The sequence below is a fragment of the Quercus suber genome, unplaced genomic scaffold, assembly GCF_002906115.3.
Source record: "Quercus suber isolate HL8 unplaced genomic scaffold, Cork oak 2.0 scaffold_202, whole genome shotgun sequence".
Taxonomy (NCBI): Eukaryota; Viridiplantae; Streptophyta; class Magnoliopsida; order Fagales; family Fagaceae; genus Quercus; species Quercus suber.
This window is the reverse complement of record NW_027069660.1, coordinates 1023859-1047153: the sequence shown is the minus strand read 5'-3', so window position 1 is coordinate 1047153 and position 23295 is coordinate 1023859. Positions and strand designations below refer to the sequence as shown.

General features: G+C 34.3%; 1 protein-coding gene and 2 long non-coding RNA genes across 5 annotated transcripts; all 3 read right to left on the bottom strand.

The window, feature by feature from the left end:
* Positions 1-202: 202 nt before the first annotated feature.
* Positions 203-1058, bottom strand: LOC136069998 (uncharacterized). The gene is made up of 2 exons (XR_010631203.1): positions 643-1058; positions 203-515 (listed from the first exon to the last, which is right to left on the bottom strand). It is a non-coding gene; the product is annotated as an uncharacterized LOC136069998 (long non-coding RNA).
* A 2100-nt stretch (positions 1059-3158) lies between these two features.
* LOC112015205 (protein VACUOLELESS GAMETOPHYTES-like) lies at positions 3159-12462 on the bottom strand. Its single transcript, XM_065779233.1, has 5 exons — positions 11732-12462; positions 9862-11247; positions 9674-9757; positions 4344-4475; positions 3159-3554 (listed from the first exon to the last, which is right to left on the bottom strand). The coding sequence occupies exons 1-2, from the start codon at positions 11988-11990 to the stop codon at positions 10931-10933; spliced, it is 576 nt and encodes a 191-aa protein (XP_065635305.1). The 5' UTR covers positions 11991-12462; the 3' UTR covers positions 3159-3554; positions 4344-4475; positions 9674-9757; positions 9862-10930.
* Positions 12463-15716: 3254 nt separating this feature from the next.
* Positions 15717-21977, bottom strand: LOC111995663 (uncharacterized). 3 transcript variants are annotated; one of them, XR_010631217.1, is made up of 8 exons: positions 21656-21974; positions 20274-20373; positions 18284-18336; positions 17495-17583; positions 17040-17115; positions 16836-16946; positions 16364-16450; positions 15717-15947 (listed from the first exon to the last, which is right to left on the bottom strand). It is a non-coding gene; the product is annotated as an uncharacterized LOC111995663 (long non-coding RNA). The 3 variants fall into 3 exon arrangements; XR_010631215.1 differs by lacking the exon at positions 17495-17583 and having other exon boundaries at positions 16364-16946; positions 21656-21977; XR_010631216.1 differs by lacking the exons at positions 17495-17583; positions 18284-18336 and having other exon boundaries at positions 16364-16946; positions 21656-21977.
* Between the last annotated feature and the right edge of the window lie 1318 nt (positions 21978-23295).

The window sequence follows — 23295 nt, the reverse complement described above, 5'->3', positions numbered from 1 at the left end:
CGTTGACCAGTCACCTTTATGAAGAAAATTTAGTGACATTAGTAAGCAAAAATGACTGGTAATGCAATGGAGTATATTTAAAAAAGAAAAAAAAAGAGACTGGTAATGCAATGGGGACTACCCGTACATGGCTGATTTGAGATACCTGTCATAAGAGATACTTTCCTGTTAACCAGAAAATACTACATGCAATGATAGGAAGTTTGTTCAACCCAAGCCATCCAAAAATAAAAATAAGAAGTCTTATTACAGTCCACTCTAGCTGCCCAATGGAAATCAAAACATGGTTTTATCATAAACATGATTGCCATTTTATTCAGTGACTCCAGTCTTGGTGACAAGTTTGTGCATTCAAATGCTATATAGAGCATAGAATATCCTGAATGTTTATCAACTAGGATAGAGCTAAGATAAACTAAGGAGGTGAGACAGACTCAAGATTCACCAAGTTGTTTTCCTGCATCAATAATTGTAGGCCTATCTTCTGCTGTATCAGAGATGCAACTCAAGGCAATCTGTGCAAAAGCAAGAAAATGTTCCTGATTAATTCCTTCTTTTAGTAACATAGGATCTATGATTTCAATCAACCAATTTTTTTCATCACATGGGTTCATCAACATTGGTAGAAAGGAGGGACTGTACCTGTACTGAGGAGTATTCAACATCCATCCAGCCAAAAGCCCAAGAAGGAGCACACCATAAATATACACCTCAACCTTCTCAGTTATATAGCTTGTAGCAATATAATCAGGTGCACCACACCCCATTCTCTCACGTGCAGCATCGAATACATGCAGTTCACCTTTAGGAATAGGTAAGAGTGAGAAATCAATCAGTTTGGCAACATTGTTCTCATCTAATATAATGATGGCTGACCTAATATCTGATGAGGGAGACACAAGAAGATTATTATTTAGTATTATTTATGTTTGCAAGCCCATTGTATTTTTATGTTTTAGGTTCTATTAGTTTATTGGGCTTTTAGTTATTGGGCTTTTAGTATTTTAATTTAGAAGTAAGGTTATTTTTGTAATAAGGCAATTAGGGTTTCCTAGCCAATTAGACTAGGGTTTAGCAATCCTTTATAAGCAACTTATTGTACTCCTTGAAGAGATAGCTGATATTTTTGATGAATGAAAACAATGGCCGTTTGGTCTTTTTTTGGTCTGGTGCTGACTCCAGGTCTACCCTAGGTGCTGACTCCTAGTGGTTTTTTCGCTTGGTCCTGACTCCAAGCAAGGCCTAGGTGCTGACTCCTAGGTCATATCCCTTTATTTTTCTATTGTTTAGTTTTTGTCCTGGTTGTCCTGCGTCATATTTGGTATCAGAGCAAACACCGATCCGTTGAAGAATTACCGCAGGAAAGAATCAGAAAAAAAAAAAAAAAAAGTTGTTGTCCTATAATTGTGTTTCCCGTCAGAAGACTCTCATTGCAAAGATTTTTCTTTTCAATTTTGAACCCACTCAATTGAGGAGCCAAGCCCGTGACTATCAAGTGCAGTAAGTTAACCACTGACAAGGTGAGCTATGGTAATATCTGGCGCACCTTATTTTGATGGTGATGATACTTATCCACGAGATTTTGTCAACTGGATAAATGGGATGGAGCAATTCTTTGAGCAAGCAAATTGGGTAGATAATAAAAAGGTTAGGTATGCCAAGTTGAAGTTAAGAGGTCACGCACAAAGGTTTTGGGAGAAGCTTGAATATTTCCGCTATGTGGATTATGAACCTGCCATCAGTGTGCGGGAAGATATGAAAAAAAAGTTTTGTGATGAGTATTTGTCACCATACTATTGAGCTAAGTATCTACCCCAATCTCAGTGTGGTGCTTTTCAAGTTGAAGCAAATATGATGAATCCTCATTCTCATCCCATTTCATGTCCTCAACGCACTTTTGATCAATCTACCAAGGAAATATTTACCAGGAAAGTAACAGAATTAAATGTAAAGCTCATGACAGACATTCAAGACAGGATTGCTCAACACAAGAAGACTCAATCCGATTCAATTGGGAAACCAAGGACACTAGATCACAATGAACTTCTTGCTGCCCCAATAGGAGACAACATTGATGATGATATCTTAGTCGTTGAGAATCCTCCAGCAACACCAAAGTCTAATGTTGACACAAACGTACATGCCTCAACAAGTGTTACTTTAACATGCGTGCAGGGAAATGAATCTATTGAAGAGCAACAAGGTGAAGAGATGACGCCTAAAGAGAATATTACATTAGAGGGTGCACATGATGTGAAAGTTGAAGTTGTTGAATGTGTTTCTAATCAACCCTCCACAGTCCTTGAAGATCTACATCTTGGTGAAGTCGAAGAGTTTAAAACTACAGTGCTTCCTATGGTTCATAAGGTTCAAGACTAGATTATACTGATTTCACACATTGATTTTGTTATTCCAAATGAGTTTGATGCGGTGGAATTCAAGGTTTTTCTTTTCCCTGTGCTCTCTAAGGTGATTCTAGATTTGAAGCAAGTGTTACTTGTCAGCATCCTAATCCTTCAACACTTTAGAACTCGAGGTCGAGTTTTCTCCAACCAGAGGAGAATGATGAGGGAGACACAAAAAGATTATTATTTAGTATTATTTATGTTTGCAAGCCCATTGTATTTTTATGTTTTAGGTCCTATTAGTTTATTGGGCTTTTAGTTATTGGGCTTTTAGTATTTTAATTTAGAAGTAAGGTTATTTTTGTAATAAGGCAATTAGAGTTTCCTAGCCAATTAGAACTAGGGTTTAGCAATCTTTTATAAGCAACTTATTGTACTCCTTGAGGAGATAGCTGATATTTTTGATGAATGAAAACAATGGCCGTTTGGTCTTTTTTTGGTCTGATGCTGACTCCAGGTCTACCCTAGGTGCTAACTCCTAGTGGTTTTTCTGCTTGGTGCTGACTCCAAGCAAGGCCTAAGTGCTGACTCCTAGGTCATATCCCTTTATTTTTCTATTGTTTAGTTTTTGTCCTGGTTGTCCTGCGTCAATATCTCTATGGATAATAGTCTTGGAAAATGAAGTATGAAGATATGCAAGGGCAGTAACTATGCCCTGCATTTCCATGTTAAGGGCTCAAAGTGGATTGTCCTAGTTGGGTTGATATAATTGGAGAGAATTTTATCCCTGAAAAATTCATACACTGGAGTTGGATATTTGGTCTCTAATTAGCGTCTTAAGAGTTTTAGAACATTTTGGTGGACACTCATTTGCGATCCCACCACAATGTTTTTAAAAATGCCAAGCGTAACTTCTTCGATAACAGAAAATCCTTTTTCTCCTGTGTAGTACTTTTTAACTGAAAGTAAGCGATCTTCTAGAGAACCCTTGAATAACTTAAAATCACTATCCTGCAAAATACATTGACGCTGGTCATAGTTGTTTGTGCTCTTTTGAGCTCCTCAGTAGAGAAGACACGGATAGAATTGCTTTTCCCATTGCAAAAGGCAATTAGCTCCTCTAATAATAGTCTTCCATTCTTCATAAGAGATGTCTCCTATTTGCTTTCCTCTTCATTTTCAAACACAAATTCATCTTGTCCACCAAACCTTTAGATTACAGATAGAAATATTAGTATACACATAATATGTTATGACATGAAGAGGCTATAATATTGCTGTACACTACCACTATGTAAAAAATGAATCACTAGAATTTGAAACATATTACACTATAAGAAACCAAACGTGTTCTATGACCATTCTCATAACTCATGATTTACATCTTTGAGTATTTTGGACATGTACGAGAGTTTAGACCAATCAGGTCATTATGGTTCATTTGTTCAATCAGCAAATGTTTTGTGCCTTAAGAAATTTTCCATGGACACCTTGTCCATTGATTTCTTAAGTCTTTTGAAGCATTATATATGTCAGAGCTTGGTTTCATGCTATAATCATATACACTATAATTATTGAATTATTTCAAAATCCTATCAGCCTAGAGTCAATTAAAAAGAAAAAAGAAAAATGAGAAGGGGGGGGGAGGGGGGGGGGGTGTTTAAGTAAATCAGCCTAGAGAGTCATATTAGGTTTTTTGAAAGATTTATATAATAATTATTTTACTTAAATATTAAAAAAAAGTGATAATTTGAGATATGAATCTGTGAGTTTTGACTTTTGAAGTTGAAATATAAACCTAGATCTACCTCAAACAATACTTTTTAGCAGCATATCAGTAGGACTAGGAACACAATTATTAAATTAGCATGATCCAAGAACATAAATCTCAAAATATCATGATCTATTAACACAAATCTTGAAACTCAATCTTGCTTCATAGGCATGGAGGCAAATATAATAATTGAAAACTAAGTAAGGGTTTCAAAGAGAATGTACCTTATTCTACCCAAAGAAAGAGAGATGCAGCTATAACATAAGAAGCTCTAGAATTTGGTAGCTTGTGGATCTGGAGCCTTACTCTTATCCTCTTGACAATATCATTATATCATGAGCTCTATAATATAGTACCTATCAAAAAAGTATTTTCAAAGAGTCAAGGAAAGGCTTACTAGTAAACTGATAATGACCAAGCAGGAAACTAGTGGGAAATTTCATCACAATGACTTGGCTGTTTTCTTGGAGTTTTAGTTTCTCTTCAACAAACCTGTGTGTCGGACCAAATTAAGAATATAGTTTGTAAAGAGATCAAAGTTGTTGACCAACCTTCTAATCAATCTTTTAGTTGGAGGTGACGTTTTTAGTGTTGGTTCTGTTTCTCTCAATTGCATGGCTCCACCAAATAGAAATCTAATATCCTCATATTTACTTCACATTACTTTTTTTTTTTTAATTGCATGGAAGTGCTGGCAACTAATTATTACTAGAATTGCTCATTCATGGCTAAACTTGGATAATTTAGGGTACATTTGTCCAAAAAATATATAATCTATTACTTTAAATAGAACCCTAAAATAGTTTCTTTTTAGCCCTAAGAGTACAAACTATAGAACTATAAATGTAGCAAATGAAACTTTGGGAATTAGATTTTGACACAGCCAAACCACAATTTTTAAATTGTAATTTATTATTATTATTTGTTAATTCAGATTTTTAGAGGGTCAAAACAAAGAAAAATTTTATATTATATATATATACACATTTGGCCAAGTTAGGGGGTTCATTTGAACCCCTTGGGCTATGGCTAGCGCCACCTATGCCTCCACATGCAACTTTAAAACACAAATTAAGGTGAAATAATTCAATTTCAATAACACAGTTGCAACTTGGAATATATATATGTACTTTTAGGCTTTTAGCATACATTTGTTTTATTGTGGACCCTGAACAGCAATGAATTTGGAGGAAAATAAGCTAACAAGGATGTAAGATAGACCAATCAATTTGCAAAAGTTATTTTTTTGCAACATCAATCATTCTTGTTGGCAGGCAAAGTTGTAAGGAATGTGGGTCAACATCAGGGAATAACCACCAGTTATGAGTTGGAGGGGTTCGACCCATAGAAAATACTGTGAATTTTGCAGCCCATCCCACTGATGTTGCAATTCAAGATTGGAGGATTCTCTAAGTATAGCAGCAGAGGAGAGGAGGATCTTATGAAACAAACGTCTAGAAAGGTTGGCTCAATTGGGAGAAACAATACTGCATTCTTTCATCAAGCTGTTACAATAAGAAATGCTAGAAAACTCACTACTTTGTCTGAAGGATGATCAAGGGAATAGGATAATGGATCCCCAACAGGTAAAATAATTAGTTGTGGGGTACTACTATCAAAATCTGTTAGGCACCTCTAAGTGGCATCTCGCTCAAGAAATATGGGGAGACTTTCAATAGGCTCTAGACTTCCAAATTTCAGCAGATCACAAAGAAAATTTGCAGAGGTCAGTTTCAAGTTTGGAGATCCAGTAGATTATGTTTTCTTTGGATGGAGAGAAGGCCCCAGGCCCTGATGGGTTCACAGCTTGTTTTTTCATAAAAGCTTGGCCTGTTATCCATTCGGATGGACAAAGGGATCCATTGTCCTCTTATTCGTTTTTGCTAGCAATGGAGTTCCTAAGTCAGATGCTAAAAAAAGGATTCTTAGTTGCAAGGACTTCAAATTCCATACCAGATGAAGATATCGAAATGTAGCTCTTTGGAGGTTTGTGCTGCACTGTTTGCTATGGTGTATATGGTGGGAATGGAATGCTAGATGCTTTGAGGGCTGTGCATGGTTTATTCTTGAAAGTAAGTCTTTGTTTTTTCTTACTCTTCTTGAATGGAGTCTAGTTCTGCCATCTTGTTTTTGTTTTTCCCTTTCTGTCTTAATTAATCATTGTAATCTGGGCTCTTAATATTTTCTAGTGTACTTGGGTTGGCTGTTTTAATAAAATTTGTTACGTTACTTAAAAAAAAAAAAATTCCTCCTAGATGTGAGAATATGCAGCTTATTAATATTTACTCTACAATAATGATTTCACAAGAGTTGATCTACTCCCAGTCTAGTTAATGAAAAGTGTTTGGAAGACTTTATAGTGATTTCCAGCTTGTAGATTAATACTCTATAACTAAAGTATTTTGTGCAGGTGTATATGGATCTAAAGAACTAGATTTTGGATGCACTTTCACTTTAAGTAAGGTAGTCTCCCAGTTAGATATTTGGGTATGCCTCTAGCCCCTAGTAAGCTAAGCTATCATGATGCAAGCCCCTAATTGAGAAAAAAATGAGAAGAATATATTCTTGGACATTTTAATACTAATCCTTTGCAGGCAGATTGAAGTTATTACAATCAGTCTAGTATTATGTGTCTTTGGAAGGTGAGTTAGTGGATGTTGCTTTATTATAGGTAATTTAACACAAGATTAATGAAGAAAGAAGCTAAACTTCACACAACTAAAAAATGGAGGTGGAAAGACTCACATGCACCTGTCACATTTTTTGTTATTCTAAAAAATTAATGTTTAATGGAGTACAATCTTAAGTGCAGCCAAAGCTGTGAGAAAGAAGACAACCATTTCATCAAACACTATAAGAGCAAGATGCTTTCCCTCCACGGCTCCACCATATTGGAATAAGTGGTTGATCCAAACCACAATACAAAACCTTTATAGTAATTGGTTTTTTGATCTTCTAAGAAAAAAATCTCCATATTTATGAAAAAAATATGTTCTGATTAAATTTTGTAACGACTGCTTTGTGCCTAAGTTATGACAATGGTGTTAAAAGCTGAATTTGTACTGATTGTGTATAAGCAAGAAAATGAACAAACAAAAACACAGTGTAGAGATATAACTCCAATAAGTGAAAAACTTCCAAAACATAAAAAAAAAAAAAAAAAGATGTTGTGCTCCACATGCATGCCAATTGGTTCCTTAACCTCACTCCATCTCTCAAAGACTATAAATAATGGTGCAAAAATATAATAAAGGATCAAATTCAGATCAAACCAACACTCAGTCCAAAAATTAGATTTGCCAGGTCTAATGATAAGTCTGCACCTACTAATGTCCAGAGTAGTGACCAACAAGATGACATGGCATAGGAAGTCATTACGTGAAGAAGTTCAATTAAATACAAGTATTTGGAAAGAAAACAAAAGGGAGGAAGAGAGGGTCCCACAAAAATAAGTGTAGCAACTTATAGCATGTGTACTTGGTTATGACATAGACTAAATACCAAGTATTACAAATGAGCTTACACAAGAAATACAGGAAAAATGAGAGCATATTTGAATTTTATGCAAATGTGATCTCTGTTTTAATATGATATGAAGGCTGAAAGGTCAGATGTGAAAACAGGAGTACAATAAAGTGTGCAAATAGCATTCTTTTCTTAACATTAGCCAATAATAGCACAAAGTTTCAACTATAGTATTGCTTTCAAAAGTGCTTAATTATATATATATATATATATACCCACTTCATTTAATTTGAAAATTTTAATTAAAACTACGCTAATCAAAACTACTAAACTCAAGAACTTCATCTTTGATATTTAATAGGCCTCACCACTTTCATTTTCAAAATAATTCTCCATCTGCAGGCCTTCTCTATTACTCTTGACGAACTTCAGTTAAGCCTCCATTCTTAAGCCAAGTCTCTGGTTTTAGGCTGTCATTATTATTTACAAAGCCCTTGGTTTCTACCGGCATCCAAGAACCATTAAATTCAGTTTATTCTCTGCCATTGTGGGTTCTTGCATGTTCTACCCATCCAAAGCAATGTCCTAGCTATGATATCTTACAAACAATATACAATCTTTGGAAGTGTGTAGGCAAATGATGACCAATGAAGATACCTTAAACTCATTTGTGCAGAATGTAGAGATATAGTTTGAATAAGGAATACTACCATTATTCCAAGGAAATTATGTGGTTTACCTTTGGTGATCAGGATTGTGGGTAAGTAAATGACCAGAAGATTCCTTCTTGAGTAGCTTTCTTTGTTTGGACTGCTGCTCTAGGGAAATGCTTGATGACTAATAATTTACGAAAAAGGAAGGTGTGGATTTTAGGTTGGTGCTACATGTGCAAGAGTAATGGTAAATCAGTTGACCATCTCTTCCTTCATTGTCTCGTTGCTATGGATTTGTGGTCTATGGTTTTGGGTTTATTTAGAGTGACTTGGGTTATGCCGCATACTGTTTTGGGGCTGCTAGGGTGTTGGCAAGGCAGGTTTGGTCGTCATCGAAATGGTTACATATGGTCAATTGTTCCTCTTCCTCATTGCTTAATGTGGTGTCTTTGGAAGGAGAGAAATAGTATATGTTTTGAAGATATTGAAAGATCCATTCCAAAACTCAAGCTATTTTTTTTTTTGAACTTTATTGGATTGGTTGTTTGCTTTGCAAAAACAATCATTCCCTTCTTTTATTGATTTCCTAGATTCTTGCAATTTTTGTATTTGATTTGTTGACCCCTTGTACACTCCCTGTGTACTAGGGTGCTCCTTTTTTATATCAATAAAACTTATTACTTATAAAAAAAAACATGACTAAAAAGCCAATTGCAAGAATGCACTCAGCCAACTATAACTTCCTATGTCTCACTAGTGGAGCATTGAAAAGGACAGATGTGTGCAATTCCTCCATCTTTGAGGTTTCAATCAAAATCCAACCTATCTTCATTACTCTCTTCCACAAAGCTGACCTTAAATTATCCAAGCTATTATAGCATTGAAACTTGAAGGACTCTACCAAGTAACATACTTGAGACAAAGATAAGCCACCCTTCTTGTAAGTGCCAACATCTTCATCAGAAATACGCATAACCCATCATTGTTATCCATAAAGAGGGTTATAAAATGAATTCTTGAGTTGATGCTCTACTATTTCAATTTTAATTAGCTTTGACATCTTCAGAGCTCACTAATCAATCAGAAAGTGGAAAACTAAAAGATTACACTAATGTATGCTATTCATCATTTGCAACAATAAAAGAAATGCTGAGTTACATATGTAACAAACTATCAAAGGTTACATAGAAATTTCACCATTATAGAATTGTTCACAACCTTTTCCCCCATTCATATTAAAGAAATTTGTTGCCTTCACATGCTTTTCATAAAAACTATACGCAATTCAAATGAATAAATAGTATCAGTGAATGTCTGACATTAAGTAAAATATTTTCACAAAAGACATGATTGTAATAAATCCCACTCTTGCAAACATATACCCCATATTCTAAAAGTATAGTTGTTCAAAGGATACAAAAGATTGAAACTCTTACAATATTACTTAGGTCAACAGATGAGTGAAGGAGCAATTTCTACCTAGATGGTGACATTATATCTCCAATGCTCCAGTGGATCCACTGCCAAAAGAACATTAATAGCACATAAGAGAAGTAAAACAAAAAATAATGACTTTATTGATTAAAATATCAGAGGAAAACCAAACTTTTTTTGGTTTGGCTACCAGCTTTTGTGGATTCTTATCCTCTTTAAGACTGCATAGTTGCCCTCATAGACTATTTTGAAGGCCACAACTTTCCCCTCTATGTAAGACGATTTCCCCATACTTGGAATGCAGCAAACTTGATATTTTGGCATATCGGGTATTATTTAAGCAAAATAGTAGTTATTGGTTAGAAGAAAAGTCTAGCTTCACATTTTACTAATAGGTACTTCTAAGAAATTCCATATACCTTCAGCGAATTTGTATTTAGGAATAACTATTAATTATGATTGCAACAAAATACCAAGCAAATTTACCAAAAAACTGCTGCACTTTTAAACTTATGAGCATAAGCTACTTGTACATCATGCAGTTGATACAATTTAACACTTGAGGTTTCTAAGACATTTTGTCAAAAAGGTGAGATACACCCCAAACACCAGCCATAGCTCCAAAATGGTCACATCATCGGCAATTCACCAATATCCCAACACCTAGACATACATACACACCAACAACCATTTAATTTTGTTCAAGATACCCAAACATACTAAAACAAATAGAGAAAAAACTCACCTCAAGGTTTTTGGCAGCATCAAGATTGTAGGTAGGTTCAATGAAGAATTTAGTAAGTTGTTTCACTTGTTTGTAGAATTGAAATATAAATTTGATAAATGTGATGACATGTTAATTGTTTTGGCCATTTATGTCCTATTTGAACCATGATGCCCAAAAACAGCATTAAAATTAACTATTGCACACCACTAACTCCACTCAAAAGCTATGGTAACTTTTGTGGATGGTGGAACTAGTTATATTACACATAACACGCCCTTTTAAGCAATGTGAGAAAATTTCATGGACTAAGTATAGTATAGAATAAAAATTAAAACACATTTGTTTTTCTATGAATAGCAATAGAACAATAATAGTGCATGTTGAAATTACATTGGGCACATTGATAGATCAACTCTTTGCAAGAACTATTACATCTATTACATCGAGGGTAGTCTATAATTTCCTCAATGAAAGGGTGTGTGAGTGACAATTAAATGTGTTAACACCTCCAAATAGGTGACCATCATATGTGTTACTTGACATTTGAATTTTCCCCCAGAATACATTTGGTATGTGCAGGATAATCGCAATTTGCACAATAATAGAACCAATGCTTTAGGTTGCGTTCTTCTTCACAAATATCACAATAATATTCACCGGAGTCATCTTCAGCAGTATAACGGAGGGTGAAAGGATGATCATGTTGTTTGTACCTTGCGGTTTGTGGTAGTGTAGCACATTTAAAGTCCAAAGCAAATTCGCAAGTGGTACAACGGAATATTGGGGAAATTTTAGAATCACAACAACTGCAATTATGTTTAGATTCTATGCTGAGAGAAGAAGTCGATGCTCATGACCAGGGTGGGTAAGGATGTCTAAGATTAAACTACATGAAACATCGAGACTAAAACCTATACCAGCATGTCTCACACGTATAGTTGAATCCACTGCCTTCACGCCTACAAGCTCCACACTCAAATCTATTCCAAATAACTAAAAGTGACTGTGACTGTCGACTGTGGCTGTGGCTTTGGAAGAGGGTGAGTAAGTGTTGATGAAGTGGGTGTCTTACTTTTTTGGGTAATTAGAACAAGATTTATGAAGAAAGAATCTACAATTTACACAACTATAAAAGGGAGGGAAAATGGCTTGTACGCACCCGTTGCATTTTTCATTATTCAGAACCTCATCATCCGAAAGCTTTAAGTCATGCTCATGACTGAAATGATGGATTTCTGTGGTCTATTTCAATTCCGTCCTCCCCCACTTTGATATTTTTGACTTCGTAAGCTGCAGATTGATCGAGCTTTGGATCTTCATTCTCCTCCTTTTTAAGTTCTTGCAAATCTTAAGTTCTCCCTGTATCTGTAGTCCGCAGCACAATCGAGGTGGGCAACGAAATCGCATTTGGAGCAATAGTAAAACCCATAGTTTGTGTTCACCTTTTGAACACAGAGCTGACAGAATCGGGAGTCGGATTGATGGAGTCCAACTTCAAGATAAGAATGGGTGAGGTGGAGGAGGTGCTTGTGACGTATAACTTTGAGTGTGCGCGGCAAAGAAGCACAACTATTATGAACCAGAAACCACATAGGGCACACTGATTAGGTATACCCTTGACTTCTTTGGCACAAAGGTCACAAGTGAAGGACATCCACTTCCAAAAGGGGGTTAATGGGTGGTGGTGGACTTGAGAAGATTCGATGGTGGGCGGTAAGGAAGCACATGTGGCGTGAAGGTTGAAGTCGCAGCGGTAACAGCGATAAGTGTATTGTCGGCGAGATTCATTGCAGACTTGGCATTTGGTCTTTTGTTTGTGTTCTTCTTCTTCTTCAGGATAATGTGTCTTTTCATCAAAGAGAATGAGAGGATGGATTGGGTGCAAGGGATGGTGCAACCCAAGGGTACTTCAGCACATGATTTATGATGAATGGCGGTGTACCGTTTTAACGCTCTCCCTAGAATTCCGCTGCATTCTAGACAATAGTAGCTAGGACCATAAACTGATTCTTGGCACCGACAACAAGGACGTCCACCTCTGTAGTCTTGGAGGAAGAGCAAGGGATGCTTGATCGAAAATGTAGAAGGTGCTGCTGCGGCTGCTCCATCTTCTTGTTCTATGACATAATCATCAAAATAGTGATGCGTCAGAATTGGTTTCGAATCTATCTAACAACACACCATTTTCTTTCTTTAAATTTCCATGTAAAATCACCCATTTTGGAGTTTGGATTTTAATAACAAAAACTGACTGATTCAAAGCTTTTGGCTATACAGAGGGATTTGGGCGTGAAGAGTAGTTCTATTCGGACCAGATTGTTTTAAAAAGCATGGGTTTGGCCCGGGTGGGTATTTTTGTTGGGTGGGTCTTTTCAATTTTGCAATGTCAAAAGTGGAAGACAATTTTTTTTTTTTTTTTTTTTTTTGAGAATAAGCGGAAGTCAATAGTTTGTAGGTTATTAAAAAAGTGGAAGACAATTTTAATAACCTACAAACTATTGACATAGACATAGGATTTGGAATTCTATAAATTGATTTCATTAAAATAAAAACGTGATTTTTTTTACTTGGCTAGAAAATATTATTTCTTTGGATAAATAATAAGAATAATGGCTTTTTTTTTCTTTTTTCTTTTTCGTGTGTCTCTTTCTTTCATTCAATCACTCTTTTTTTTTTAATGCTCATTCTACCACTCCCTTATGGCCTGCTTGGATGTTTAAAAAAGGAGGGGAGTAGAGTAGAGGAGGGAGAGTAATCTAATTACCTTGTTTGAAAGTTTTTTAAGGAAGGAGGGGGAGGGGTTTGGAGGGGTTTCAACTCCCTCTAGCCCCCATTTTTAATTCTTCCAAATTGGAGAGATTTGGAGGGAGAGTAGAGTACATAAACTATTGACCAAGTAAATTACCTAATTACCCTTATTATATTAACAAAATTACACAAGGGGAAGGGCTAATTACTCCCTTCCCCTTTACTAATTTTAAAAACATCCAAACAAGTGGAGGGGAATCATTTTCCTCTACTCTCCTCCCACTACTCCTCCCCTCTACTCCCTCTAACTCTCCCTCCCTCTCTAAAACTTCCAAACAAGCCATTAATCTTTATAATATTTTGACAAGATTTTGTAGCTTAGTTCAAAAAGAATGCAGACTATCTTTATGGGACAAAATTAAATAGGGATTAGGTTCTTCTAAAAAAAAAAAAATTGCTAAATCCACTATTGGAATAATTTTATTTCCTACAATTACCTTCCTTACCAAATATTAGTGTGATCTATTCTTTCTTTCAAATATTATGGTAATTGGGCATTAACAACTCACTAATCTATGAAAAAAAAATTAGGTTTTTTTTTTTTTTNAAAAAAAAAAAAAAGAAAAAAAAGAAGAAGAGGTGTTTGATTGCATTTTTAAAAATACTCCGGAATACATTTGTAAGTGTTTAGTTGTATAAATGTTATGAAAAACATATTTCTACTACTTTAACACATTCTCACCTCCCAAGCACATATATAATAAAAAAAAGTAAAATTTTAGATTTAAAGAAGAAAAAAAAAGTAATCGAGGACCAGCAGTTAGTGGTAGTGGTTGGCCACTAAAGACCATAAATTTTAGTGGAGGGTGGGGGGTAGAAGTTCAATTGATGAGTTTGGGTGATGTGAAAAATGGTTTATGAAAAATAAAAGTATAAACTTATTTTCGCCATAAATGCTCTTATCTTATGGTCAAGTGAAAAAAAATTTACTGTTGACCAAGATTTTCAATCACCCCAAGTACCCATAAATGAGGAAAATGTTTTCATGAAATCAATTTCAATCGAACCAAACACAACCCAAATTTACAACATTTAATGTTTTTAGAAAAATTTTAAGCAAGCAAAGTAATTTATAGTTCATAAATAACAATAAAAACGCGCGCGCGCACACACACACACATATATGAACAAATTTGAAAAAGTATCAATACTTACAGCAAAAATAATACAATTTGGCTTCAAAACACACCCAAAAAAAGCTTCCAATTGGCCTTATTTTGAGTTTGTTGAACTTAAGTTCATGTAACATTTATCTATAACTACGAAAAGAAAACGGCATCAGACACAAAGGGGAGGGTGAATCCAAATGTAAATGGATCACATACGAAAAGAACACAGAGAGAAAGAGGGGCGCAATGTGTGAGAATTGGTTTCGAATCTAACAACAACATTTTCTTAAATTGCTCTCAATTTCAATGTAAAATGACTGAAGTGGAGTTTGGTTGCGAGAGATATTGAGGTGATTATAGGATTTTAATAAGAAAGATTGGAAGCTTTTGGGGTTCCTACCACTACAGAGAGAGTATACAGAGGAGGATTTGGGTGTGTGTTTGAAGTTACTTGGGTCTAATAAAAGTAAGTATAAAAATTGGATTTTTAGAATGAAATTAAAAATTTTGAGTTGAACTATTGTACATGATTAACGTATAATAGACATTATATAATAGATATTACATAAAACTTGGATTCAAGAAAATAGTTATTTAAGTGATATTCATTTTATCAAAGATACATTAAATGTAACATAAACTAAACCATTTAGTGTCAATTTCAAGTGCAATGAAATTCTACCACATTTAACATCTATATGACCGATTTTAAGCAAGCAAAGCACTTTATTGTTTATGAATAACAATAGAAAAACACACATATATATGAACAACTTTGCTGAAAAATTATCAATACTTACAAAGAGAAAAATACAAATTTGGCTTCAAGACACCCTAAGAAAGCTTCCAAGTTGGCAAGAAAACTTCCAAATTAGCCTCAATTTTAGTTTTGTGAAAGCCAAATTCATGAAGAAATCATCTATAACTTCTACTATATATAGAAGATTATTATGCTATTGTGTCAAAAAAGAGAAGTAAGTAGGCAAAGCAAGGCATTTATGTTTACTTGCCAACTTAGACTAGTATAACTGATGTGGAACAAGAGAGACAAGACAGGACATTATGCTTGCTTGCCAACTTAGACTTATATATTCTCTTTTATTTAATCTTTTTTTTTTTCAAGCCCAAAATTCATACTAACATTTACGTTTTCTTTCTTTTTGCTTGTTTGTCTATAACAACACTTTTCACTAAGTGGCCACTATTACTTGATTGCAGCCACTAAGAGCTGTTCAGTCACTACCTCTATAGCCAAAGTTAACTTGATCTTCCACCAAAAGAGAAAAACTATTAGCAAGTGGAAAAAATGTCAAAATTGTAGGTGGTTTACTAGTGTAATTTAATGAATCAACACAAAATCACAACCAAAAACTGCTTAATCGTAGAAGAAAGGCACATACATACACATACATATGGACTTTTTATTTCAAAATGGCATGTTAATCATATCACTTCCAGCATAGACTACGCATCATTAATTTGCTTACAAAAATCAGTGTATTTGTGTTGCTTGTTCCACTAACACCTCCTTATTACAAAAAGATGAGCTTTCACTATTTGCATGGCCATTGTTTTGACAGTGACAGAACTTCCCTCTTCAAGTCTCATGTCACCATATTTTGATAGAAAATCCTACAGAAATAGCCATAAATCAGAAGAACATTTGTCTGTGAGAGAGAGAGAGAGTATAAAACTTCCTGTCCATAAGTAAATACAACACTAAGACATGCATTAAATGATCTGATGATCAAAATTTAGAAAGAAATGAGTGTTTGGCTCTTATGTTTTTGAAAATTCACATTCTATTGGATCAATACAGATATCATTTTTAAATAGAAAAGAAAAAATATAGAGAACGAAGAAGGATAAAACAGCAAGCACTGAAGCCATTATATGTGTTCTACCAAAAACATGCTGGTGACAGAATGCAGCCCAATAATATGAAGAAACTAGGACAAAACTGTCACATAGTAGAAGTTACTTTGTAGGAGAAACCAATCTCAAACCTAAATTTCCCACAGGCAGGTAAACAAAATTATGAAGAATACCTGATAAGTTGCTGTGTCATGGTGCTCAGTCTTTTCTTTTTCAATCAATACTTGAGCAGTTTCACCCATCATCTTCCATTTCACAATCTGTAAGAGACACCAGAGAGAGCAGAACATCAATGGACCAGTTTGTTCAGGAGAAAGTCCATTCTCTATGTAATAATAACCAGATTTCAGATCCCAGTATTAGTGTGAACAGATTTATCCTTTCCAGTTACCTATGCACAATGCTGAAAAGCTCAAAGCAAAGAAGCAATGCATACCCAGTGTATAGATTTTGGCAAGGAAGAGTGGATATAAATGTGAACTTCTTTTGAGAAAAATATAATTCCAAAACTATAAAACCAAAAGGTGCTTCTAGGAGGAAATAATTCTTACAATGTGCTAGCTTTTGTAATCTTTTGTTAGGAATGCTATGGCTAATTCAAGTTATAACTGTAAAGACCAATTGTGAAAGCATGGAAAACTCAACCTGGTTAGAATACCTTCCACCTTACATGTTTGAAAATGGACCAGCGTCCATAGCAAATTAATCATCAAACATAGAGTTGCTTCAACTTATTTACTTTGCTGAGTTCTTCACCTTCATGTAAGATCAATTTAAGGCACTATCAAGAAGCCCAATGATCAACGACTATGCATTGGTGGTAAAAAATTAATAAAACAATAGAAATACCTCAAGTAAATTATCTAGAGGCCTGCTGTAAGTACTGAAAAGCTCTTTCTTTCTCTTGAATCAATAACCACACAACCTGGATCATTCAGAAAAAGTAAGCCCAAATTTTTCACTTAGTATTAAATATATGAACTTTTCAAGCTGCTACTGTCGATAAAGAACAACCTTTCGAATGTACTCTACATATGATATGCAGCAAAGCAACTCCAACACTAATTTAGTGTAGTAACCAATTCATAAAATTAATATAGCATGCATACAAGGGAAATTGCAGCATCTTTAAAGCTACCATACAACTTACTGCAGACCTGATACTCAAAATGAAAGTAAAATTTAGCTTAGCCTCTGGGTTGTCTACAAGCCTTAACCAGAAAAGGAAGGTGATAACTGAAAAAAGATGCAAAAGAACCATGCAAATCAAGGAAGCTATTTTACACATAAAAGAGCATGCTTACAAGATGGTGGAAGCAAAGAATTGCAAGATCATTGAGTGATGGAATGCTTCTTCTACCAACAAAGTGATGATCAAGGTACATAAAAAATCCTGAAAAACACTTTGTCATCACCTTGTAATTTCCCCACATTTGCAGAAGTTCTATAAGTAAATAGGTGTCGCACTTGTCATTTAGAGATGGCAGCACCTAATAGTACACTAGAGAGCAGGGAAATTAACAGGGGATAACAAAGCAATACAAGTTGATGGGGTTATATGCCGTAAAACATTAGGGTAACCAAGGTGTCCAGATATTGCCTAGTTGAAAAAACCTTAGTGGAGTGAATTGGGAGGCTAATCTATATGTAGCTAGCTAGACGTAGACATGAGGTAGAAATGCTCCATCTGTTTGCCCAGTCATTAATTTTCACCAAGATACCGTTCTGTTAGAAAAGGGAGCTCATGACACAGACTAATAGGGCCAATGTGCTATCAAGTTTAGCTTGCATTATGAATCCATTTAAGACAACATAAAAGACACAGTGAACATAAATATTCTTTAGAACATCAACAACCTTATTATTTGTAATGCTAACATACAAAAGAAAATATTGGTTTTTTCTTTTGTTGTTGTTGTTGTCATTTTGCATTTTTTCTGGTTTTTTTTTTTTTTTTTTTTGGGTGTTGGGGGGTGGGGGGAAGTGTTCAGTAGCCAAAGTTCTACCATCCAATTATGGATTCTGCATAACTGATCTCATATACAAACTACATTAAACTACTGAAGAAGTTGTCTAAACGTTTAGAATCACACCACTGAAGCAATGCTCTCTTCCAAAGCCGTTTTGTATCTTTCATAAAGCTGCCCTGAATAATCATAAGGTTGTCTCTGAGAACACATGGTGTAAACATAGCAATCAACCAAGTGAAGGATATTCAATACATGTAAGCATATTTTAAAGAACTCTTCATGGAGAAGAATGATCATGTGACAAAAAGCAATCATAGCTCATTGAATATATAAATCCTTTAACATATTCCTGGAAAGAGCTAAACAGCAACCTTTCTGTTTTTTTTTTTTTAAAAAAAAAAAAAAAAAATCTAATTATAGCAACTTACGGTAATTCTTTACTTCAACCATCTCACAGTTAGTAATAATCTAATTATAATTGAGAATCTGAGCAAACACACATGCATATATATACATAACAAACAGACAAGAAACCAAGAGAGTGCATCATAATTTAAGTAAAGGTTACTTAAAGAACTTCATTAATATAAGCAATTAACATGTGTGAATGGCAATAATAAATTACAAAGAAAACCAAAAGAATTAATTAAAATTTTCACAAAAATGATATGATTATAACATGTACATAAAAAATTAACAACAAACCAAGACAACCCAATATAATTTTCAAAAAAGGGTACTAAAAAAACTACACGACCATGATAAATTAACTAGTACTTTACAACAAATCACTTAACAAAGCAGACCAAGAGAACCCATTAACTCATGAAATTGTTAAGAACTATGATAGAGAAAAATGCCAACTCACCAAGGAAGGTGGGCATTAGGAGAGCTAATAATTCAGTGGAATGATGGCTTACTTTTCCATGCCTTCAGGTTGTGGGTTTTCCCAAAAGATATGTTGTTCAGGTAAGGGGAGCGTATTACCATTCCTATGTACTCTGTGGCCGTAAATGGAGGAGGAAAACTAGCTGGTTATTTTCGAGGAGCTAAGGGGAAGAGACAAAGGGATCCATTGTCCCCTTATTTGTTTTTTCTAGCAATGGAGTTGTTAACTTAGATGCTGAAAAAAAGGATTATTGGTTGCAAGGACTTCAAATTCCATCGCAGATGTGAGAATATGCAGCTTATAAATCTTTATTCTACTAGAATGATTTTCACAAGAGCTGATCTACTCCCAGTCTAGTTAGTGAAAAGTGTTTGGAAAACTTTATAGTGATTTCTGGCTGGTAGATAATACTCTAAAAGTAAAGTATTTTGTGCAGGTGTATGTGGGTCTAAAAACTAGATTTTGGATGTGCTTTCACTTTAAGGAAGGTAGTTTCCTAGTTATATATCTGGGTATGCGTCTGGTACTTGGTAAACTGAGCTATCATGATGCAAGCCCCTAATTGAGAAAAAAAAAAAAAAAACTAGAAGAATAAATTCTAGGACATTTTAATACTTACCCTTTGTAGGCAGATTGAAGTTATTACAATCAGTCCTGTATTATGTCTTTAGGAGGTGAGTTAGTAGATGTCTCTTTATTATGGGTAATTAACACAAGATTTACGAAGAAAGAAGCAACTTTTCACACAACTAAAAAAAGGAGGCGAAATGACTTGCATGCACCTGTCACATTTTTTGTAATTCTAAACAAAGTAACATTTAATGGAGTACAATCTTTAAGTGCAGCCAATGCTGTGAGCAAGAAGACAGCCATTTCATTAAACACCAGCAAAGCAAGACACATTCCCTCCACCACATTGGATAATTGGTTGATCCAAACCACAATACAAACCTTTATAGTAATTGGGTTTTTGATCTTCTAAGAAAAAGATCTCCATATTTATGACAAAAATATGTTCCGATTAAATTTTGTAACGATTGCTCTGTGCCTAAGTTATAACAATGGTGTTAAAAGTTAAACTTGTACTGACCGTTTATAAAAGAAAAAAAAAAGTGTGTAAAGATAAAACTCCAAAAGGTGAAAAACTTCCAAAACTTAAAAAAAATAAAAATAAAAATAAAATATGATTTGCTAAAGATTGAAAGAGTGTAAGAATGAAGGTACCTGAGAATAAGATGTTGAAAGCATTGCTTCTCTAAATTTCCACCCAGTATTTTAAAATATTGCTAAAGAAACCCACTGGAGAATAAAAATCCATCTGCATCTGCACATTCAAGAAAGAAGGAAGAGAGTGTAACACAAAAAGAGGGAAAATTGATTCAAATATGACCAAAAGGAAATTACAATAATGTAGCAGAATGAAATTCAAAAATTGTTCTAATGCATCACTCAAAAACCACACCCTAGAGCTTGGTAACTTTGATACAAGCAAATGACTGTTTTTAGTATAATCAAATACTATAGCTTGTGCTCCAAATGAATGCCAATTGATTGCTTAACCTCATTCCATCTCTCAAAGACTATAAATAATGGTGGCGCAAAAATAACTTAAAAGGATCAAATTCAGATCAAACCAACACTCAGCCCAAAAATTAGAATTGTCATGTCTAATTATAAGTCTGCATCTACAATGTCCAAAGTAGTGACCCTCAAGATGACATGGCACCGGAATCCATTACATGAAGAAGTTCAAATTAAATGCAAGTAATTGGAAAGAAAACAAAAGGGAGGAAGAAAGGGTCCCAACATAAATAAGTGTAGCATCTTCTAGCATGTGTACTTGATTATGACATAGACTAAATACCAAGTTATTACAAAACGAGCTTACACATGTGATACAGGAAAAATGAGAGCATATTTTAATTTAATGGATATGCAATCTCTTTTTTAATACAAAGTGTGCAAATCGAATTCTTGTCCTAATGGCAGCTAATAGCATAAAGTTTCAAGTATTATATGTGTCAAAAAACTATAGAATCGTTTTGGAAATTTTAGGTAAGACTAAGCTAAACAATACTACTAAGCTCAAGAACTTCATTATTACTTACAAAGCCCCTGGTTTCTACTGGAATCCAAGTAACATTCCATTAAGTTTATTCTTGCAGGTTCTGCCCATGAAAAGATTGATTTCAACATTGTGGGTATACCACAAGACAATGACCAGTCTAGCTGTAAAATCCAACAAACAATACAATATTTGGAAGCGTGTAGGCAAATGATGACCAATAAAGATGGTTGGAACTCGCCTATTTATATGACGGATGTTTCTAATTGTTTATTTTTTCTAAACAGAAAATCACACAACAAAACAAATCAAGAGAAACCCATTATAATTGTCAAAAAGGGTACTTGAAAAACTACATAAACATAACAAATTAACTAACTTGTACTTTACAACAGTTTACTTAACAAAGCAACACAAGAAACCCATTATAATTTTACTCGAAAAACCACGTGAACATAACAAAATAAACGCGCAAATTACAGCAAATTACTCAACAAACAAAAGAAGCCAAGAGAACCCAATAAAATCTAAGAAAGAATACTTATAATACTTCACGTAATCTTCACCAGAGAACGAATCAGAATTATGAAATCAGTTGAGGACGAGGACGAGGAAGCTTGTCCCATTGCTAGTATAGACCCAGATGCTCTCTGGTATTAGAAGGCTGCCGCAGCAATTTGAGAGTGTTGAAACCTCTTTCACACGGCGCGAGAACAAGCGAGTTGCTCACTCTGTCTGTGACTCAGTATGATCGGAATATTGACAGTATTGATTGAAACCAGATGATAGACACAGCTTTTTCTGATGGGTGGTGTTTCATTCACACAAAACAAAGCAAAAGCAAAAAGGGGTATAAAAGTAAAAGTATTCATTCGCCCTTTAACTTTACTTTTTTTCTTTTTTTATTTGGTTGGCTTAAGTATATTTATTTTACAAAAGAAAGTAAAAAATTTACAAACACAAAATTTTTCACAATTTCTTATCATAGTTTTGACGTGGCCGAGAGTAATTGGCGAAAAAAATAGTAGGTTTATGTGTAAATGATGATTAATTATTTATAATCTACCACGTTATAGTTGTGAAAAAAAAAAATTATGAAATAATTTATGGTTCTAGAACTACTCAAATGTTAAGTTTAAATTACATTTTTGTGTTTGATGACTTTTTTTTTTTTTTTCTAAGAAGTGGTGACCCATTGGCTGTAGTTATGTAAAAAAATTTGTAGCAACCTTAGCATTTGTTAAAAACTATAATATACCGTGACTATCTTTCTTGACTTAATAAAATTTGAATAAATTGTATTGACAATTAAATTTTGGTGACATGTTCCACACGCACCAAAAAATATATATATATTGACTTTTTTTTAGAAGAATATATAAATTGACTTGAATGGGTAAGAATTAGAGTGCTAGGATTGGATAAAGTACATGGCTGATTTGGTATATTTGTAATAAGAGATACCTTGTCATTGACCATAAAATATTACATGCAATAATAGAAGATCAACTGCAACTATTTGAAAATAAAAATAATAAGAATTACAACAGTCCTGTATTAGTTGCCAATGAAAATCAAACCTAGTTTTATACCAATGCATTAAGTAGTAATTTGTAACATGGCTAAAATTTTATCCAATGACTCTACCTTGATGACAAATATTCCCTTTCAAACACAATAGAGAGCATAGGATGTCTTGAATGTTAATCCATCTGCATTGAGATAAGCTAAGGAGGTGAGAGGTACTCATAAATTACTCTGAGTTGTTTTCTAGCATCAATCATTGTTGGCCTATCTTCTACTATATCAGAAATGCAACTTAAGGCAACCTCCGCAAAAGCTAGAAACTGTTTGTGATCAATTCATTCTTCCAACATTGCCTTATCAATAACTTTAATTACCTTATTTTGTTCACCATCTAAAAATAAATGTCGTCTTGCCAAAAGCGTAAGTAGAAGCATACCAAAACTATACACATTGGTTTTCTCATTTACATAGCTCCAACAAATAGAAATCAAAATAGCTCCAACAAATAGAAATCAAATATCAAAATATTAACTTTACTTGACTTAACCTTTTCTTTTCTTTTTAATTGCATGCAATTGATTGCAATTTTTTCACTTGTGTTTTCGCTTTTGGAAAACTCAAAAAATTTTCTTGCTTTCGACCATGTCCGTGGAG

Excerpts from the sequence above, each read along its gene's own strand:
- LOC112015205 (XM_065779233.1), bottom strand. The coding sequence starts at position 11,990 with ATGTGGTTTCTGGTTCATAATAGTTGTGCTTCTTTGCCGCGCACACTC. Across the intron at positions 11,248-11,731 it reads CTTAAGATTTGCAAGAACTT|CATCGACTTCTTCTCTCAGC; the intron begins AAAAAGGAGGAG and ends CCTGGTCATGAG.